Source organism: Mycteria americana, chromosome 4 (genome assembly GCF_035582795.1).
Source record: "Mycteria americana isolate JAX WOST 10 ecotype Jacksonville Zoo and Gardens chromosome 4, USCA_MyAme_1.0, whole genome shotgun sequence".
Classification (NCBI taxonomy): domain Eukaryota; kingdom Metazoa; phylum Chordata; class Aves; order Ciconiiformes; family Ciconiidae; genus Mycteria; species Mycteria americana.
The window spans coordinates 89,374,821-89,380,346 of NC_134368.1; the positions used below are offsets into that span (position 1 = coordinate 89,374,821).

The 5,526-nt window shown below is 48.6% G+C and overlaps 1 protein-coding gene across 10 annotated transcripts in view; it reads right to left on the bottom strand.

The window, feature by feature from the left end:
- WRN (WRN RecQ like helicase) overlaps positions 1–4,774 on the bottom strand; it is a 46,382-nt gene extending 41,608 nt beyond the window's left edge. For 2 of the 10 annotated variants that reach the window (XM_075501254.1, XM_075501252.1), the window contains exons 1-3: positions 3,187–3,309; positions 2,965–3,085; positions 879–994 (exon numbers count right to left, since the gene is read on the bottom strand). In XM_075501254.1, the coding sequence (XP_075357369.1) occupies positions 879–994; positions 2,965–3,085; positions 3,187–3,266 (317 nt within the window). In that variant the 5' untranslated portion in view covers positions 3,267–3,309. Of the gene's footprint in view, positions 1–878; positions 997–2,964; positions 3,086–3,186; positions 3,310–3,754; positions 4,010–4,587 lie in introns of those variants that run through there. The other 8 variants (XM_075501256.1, XM_075501255.1, XM_075501251.1 and 5 more) reach the window with 8 other exon arrangements.
- Between the last annotated feature and the right edge of the window lie 752 nt (positions 4,775–5,526).

Sequence of the window (5,526 nt, forward strand, 5' to 3'; positions counted from 1 at the left end):
ATGATTAAGACAATCACAGCCAGTACATCTTTCCTTTCACACGTACAGGACACAGAAACCATTTTAAAATCAAGACCATAAGGAGGTGAAATTCCTGCTGGTCCCAAAAGCTCAAGAAACCCTTCAAACTTTAGCAGATCTTACTGCATGCGAACAGGAGTATAGCAAGCCTCAGGACACAGCCAGATATAAAAGGTGACAGAATTGTTCATATTCCCTTGAAAGCTTGTTCTTTACCTATCCCACAGCACTGAAAGTTGTGTAGAATTTTTTTCCCCAGTAATACGAGCTGAGCTAGGCAAGAATGGGGGAAAAAAATAATCTGTTTGCATCATGAATTTACCACCTTTTCTTCAAGCATACAGTTTGAAAGTCCCCAGTTATAAATTAACACATATCCTTGATTTCTGACAGCTCATACTTCACCGTGAAGTCACTGAAGTTCGTGGAATTTTCCATACTGCGAAAGGCAAAGAACCTGCATTACAGCCTTTACTGCTTCTGCTTAAAGGGACTGCAAGGTTCAGCAATGGCATCTCCCATAAAAAGACCAAATGGGAAACCTTAAGTGCATAGCACAATGGGGAGGTATTTTTAAACCACCACATACTGTAGACAAACCAGGGATCTGTCTCACAGGGGTAATTCACCATCATGAGAAATAGGTTCAGTCTGCGCTTGCAACCACTAACACACATTTGCCACGCATAACGAGACAGCCAACACGACCAGATGTTTTCACTGGCTGAACTGCTGACTTCTGGACACATCGAATGCACAATCAGCCAGGAGAAGGAGACAGAGAGAAGAGCCAAGTCCTTTTCAGAAAGGAAAAAGCACTCAAAAAAAGAAAAAAAAAACAGAGTAAGAGCTATTACCTGATATCCTCTGAGAGGAGGGAACAGTCGCTGGCTTCATAGCTGTAAACGATAGAGCCACAGAACTCTAGGAATGGCAGCCCATCTTCCAAAACGCTCCTCTGAACAGTAGACTTCTGTCGAACATTCGGAAGAGGCTCCGTTACTAGCCACACTTAACCTTGCCACAGAGATGCATCAGCACCGCAACCGCTTCATGCGACTCGAACGCCGTATCCCAGCAAGGCTGGCACCGCTGGCCACTGAAGCCTTGCAGCAGAACTGCACTCCACACATAGGGCACTGTCAACTAACAATAGGGTGACATCCCCCCTTCATAAAAACATTCGGGTTCAGGCCCCAGTTTCTTTGCTTAACTCCAAGCACTCAGACTAAAATCATGTAGGCCGAGTTTTCACCTCAATTTAGTTCAGCTGGATTCTTCCCGCCAAAGAGATTCAGTAGGTTTCCAAGAACAAGGTCAGGGAAAACATCCATTTTTGACATTGTCAAAAACCCCTCAATGCTACGTCAAATGCTGTAGCACTTGCACACCTCGTATTTGAGGAAAAAAAAATTTAAAAATGGACAATAATCTGTTAAGTCATTTTTCAAGTCATTCGAATCTGGTCAGGCTAAAATCCTCTGACACATCTCTGTTTTGGTACACCTGTATACAATAGCTCAGTTTTCCCATTTCCTTGATCCCATATTTTAGCTAGCCCACTTCTCTTAACCCTGCCAGATATAATGTGTGAGGAACTTCACAAAGGTCTAAATAAACTCGATGGATTTTAAACTATCTGCAATATTTAAGAGGACAGATACCCTCCATCAACCGATGAATACTGCTTTACAAATTGAAGCTTTAAGCACACAAGCCAAGGTGAAAGGTAACACCCCAGTTGGCATTCCCCCCCTTCAGAAGCGTATTTACTAACAGTTATTGACCGATAACCTTACTTGCACTGCAAAACTTCTGATAACATTGACCTGCCTGAAAAACCTTCAGGTTGGTTAAAAATACGCAAGTAAGCTACGATGCCAGTTATAGCAAATATGGTTAAAACAATCTTGTCAATCAAAAGAGGCCACAACACGCAAAACAGGTTTTAATACAGTTTCGGAAGCAACAAGTTGCCTGGAAGGGGAAGCTTCCGAAACAAACATACTGCTGATTTTATGCTTGCACAACAAAACATTCCCTCCAGTTAACGAAGGGTGAAAGTTTAACCAAAACCCTTACTCAAAAAGCTTGTTGAGGCAGGGTGCCACAGTACACAGGCTGCACCACAGCAAATGAAAGTCATGTTGCTGTTAAACTGACATTTTTTTAATATCCATACTACTAATTCTTTACTCCCACTTTATAGAAGGTAAACTGCTGAACTGACTCTTCTGCTTTTCTCTCAATATTTAGTTTTCTAATTGTTAAAGCAGTTTCAGATGTTACAGGTGGGGTGCCTTCTAGTGGGAAATTTTATACTGAAACTGCTCATATATGCAAAAAAAAAAAAGGCAACCACCCACCATCCAAGGATGCATTAACATTCTTAGAACACTAGTAATTGACATAATCTTGATGATCAATTAATTCTTCCGATACCTCTGAGCTGCAAAGCTTTCCGAAACACTAAACATGTGCAAATGGAGAGAGCCAGAGGGCCTTACCAGAACAAACTCCCCTGTCAGGCTACAACTCGAGGTCATTGCTTTTTGAGCTCTCAAATTACATAGATGAAAAACCCCCAGTCCTTGCTGGTGTACAGCCCACAATACTGGGTGAGCAATGCATCAAAAGCTCCCTTACACTTGGGGGGTTTTTGCCACTGAAATTCAAGATTGTCAGGAAGAAATTTCTACAGAGATAATAGCAACAGTCTCTGGTCAATACACAATATTTTAATTAAAAAAAAAAAAGAGATACTTTAACAAGCTAATTCAACCAGTAATAAGACAAGAGTACCTACACTTAATACAGTTCATAGGAAAAAACAGTTGTAAATGTTCACAAATATCAGAGGCACAGGTCTAACTAAAAGCGTGTGGTCCAATGTTGTTTTATTATGCAGCCTGCAACCCAAATTTCCCCCAGGTGATGACATACCTTTTTATCACCCAAAACTCCCTCTTGGTTTTGCATAAGCATCCACTGGGGATATTTATTCTGCAGACTAGTAGTTAGCAAATCCATTTTATTCATTTTTTCCACATTTCTGTTACTTTTACTTAAAAAAAAAAAGAACAAAAAAACAGAACAGTCAATAGTTTGTATGGAGACAAGCTGTTACTATCATCAGGCCGGAACAAGGTTATTGAAGATCACTACCTTGAACTTAAAATGCTTTGTGCACGAAAATGGACATTTACGGAGCTGCCCGCATTAAACGGCAGAAGAGCTTTAAGCATTATGTTCTTGTTCACATGTCAGTAAGAAAAGCAAGGAAAAAAACAGAAAAAATCTTAAAGTCCTTCTGGGAAAGAAAGTTCAGTCTGGTTTTATGGAGATCAGTGACTCAGAAGAGTACACCTACTCCCATCTCTGACCAACGCAGCCCTCGTTAATTAGACAAATATATCTGGTGTTTCAGATAAGAGCATAGCAACCAGCCACCTAGCTTAAAAGCAGGCAGCTGCATTTGCTGACAAATGAAGTCAGAAAAATTCCAATTCAAAACAAGAACTATCAGACTCACACAAACGTTGCCCCAAAGCCTGCATTTCCTGCACAGGACCTCAGGGCTGTGAGCCCACAAGATAAGAAAAACCACACAGAATTTCTAGGGCAAACTACAGCCAAACAAGGCATACCCTGCTAAGCTCTCTGGTGCAGACTGGATGATGGCTGAGGTTACTTATGAATTTGCCAGCCCCGGATTCAAACAAAATGAGCTCACCAAGCAGAAGCAGCCTACTCCCAGGGCATCAGGAAGCAGGGCCCTGGAACAGGAAGGCACTCCACAGAGAAGTTAGAAGAGATTTAAGTTTGGAAGACACACACAGTCCGAAAGAGCAGGAGATTTTCAGCCCTGATGACTGGGGTTTTCTGTCAGGGAAGTGGAGCAGGATGTCCTAGTTGTGAGCAAACGATGACTGATCAGAGCCGCTCCAGCTTCTCCCTGGCCTGCTTCTAATGTGATTTAGAAATCCTCCTGGAGATGGAGCAAAACAGTTCACAAAGAAGAAACTTCTCATCCTGCTTCTTCCCACTACTCCCCAAGTGCCCAATACACTTTAACAACAAAATCAGGCAGCTACTGTCTTAGTAAGAACATACTTCTCAGCTGTACTTCCTCACCAACAAATATGTACAAATCCTAGGCAAATCATGCTCTGGTAGTTCTTCAGTACTCAAAAAACACCTTTTGATTTTTTTAATTGATTATCTAGCCTAGGCAGAATTTTTCCCTTGGTTACCTGCCCACTTCTGCAGTAGCATAACCAATTACCACCTCAATGACAACTTCAAGGAGTGTTTTCGTACTAAAACAGTCACAAAATAGCCACTAGGACGGTGCCTCAATCAGAGCCACTCTGTTCCTGGGAGCTGCCATTGCTGGAAACAAGAGAAAGCAGCAGATAGCCTAGAAACAAAGACAGGACACCCTGCAGCACCCACATCACCAGCTGCCACCCCACAGCTCTAGCAACACCTTCGCCAAAAACCAGCTAAAAGTTCCAGAGACCCTTTAGCAACTGCACCGCAGGAGCTCACCGAGGCATCACCCACCTTTCCGGCCTGAAACCATGAACTTGAACCCGTGAGCGCCGAGCACTGCTCGGGCAGCTGCCACACAGCGACGACGAGGCCGGGTCCTCGCGGGACAAGCGGCAGCAGGCGCGGGGCCGCAGCAGAGTCTTCACACGGGGGCCAGAACGCCGTATTTCTTCACGGGAAAACCGCGGCCTCGCCGCCCCTCACCGCGGGGCGGCCACGAAGCCGGCACCCCAACCCCACCCGCGCAGCAGGAACCCCCTCCGGGGAGCAGCTTCACCCCCGCCTCCCGCTGCCGCAGGGTAGGAAGGCCCCGGCGCGCACTCTTCCCGGACCCCAGCCGCCGGGGCCGGCGTCCCAGGGGACCGGCGGTGCCCGCAGCAGGCCGGGACAGGCAGCGGGACGCGGCCCGCTCCACCTCCGCCCGGGCCTCCCCCCGGGCCCCACCGTGCGCCGGGTACAGAGGTCGGCGCAGGAGACACCTCAGCCCCCCTCACGGATTCGCGCTCCGCGCCAGCGGCGGCGCACGCACACAACGTCCCGGCGCGTCGCGCCATTAATACGTCACCGAGGCAGCGGCTCCGCCCCCCCCCCCCCCGCGGGCCGGCCGTCTCCCCGAGCAGCGGCGGCGGGAGGTTACCCGAGGTGACGCGCATGCGCGGTGCCGCGGTGGTCCGGCGGCCGCGGGGCATTGTGGGCAATGTAGTCCCGGGGCCGGGCGGGCCGCGCACCCTCCGGCGAGCCGGCGGCGCCCACCGCGCTGCCGCCGCCGCCGCCGCCGCCGCCGCCGTCCTCGGCCGGGCGGGGCCGGGCCGGGCCGGCGGGGCGGGGCGGGGCGGGGCGGGGCGGAGCGGAGCGGAGCGGGCGGCGGGGGTGCGCCAGCCCGTGGCTCTGCGCGGCGGGGGGGCGGTGGGGCCGCCGGCTGCGGGCGGTGGCGGCGGCGGCGGCGGCGGC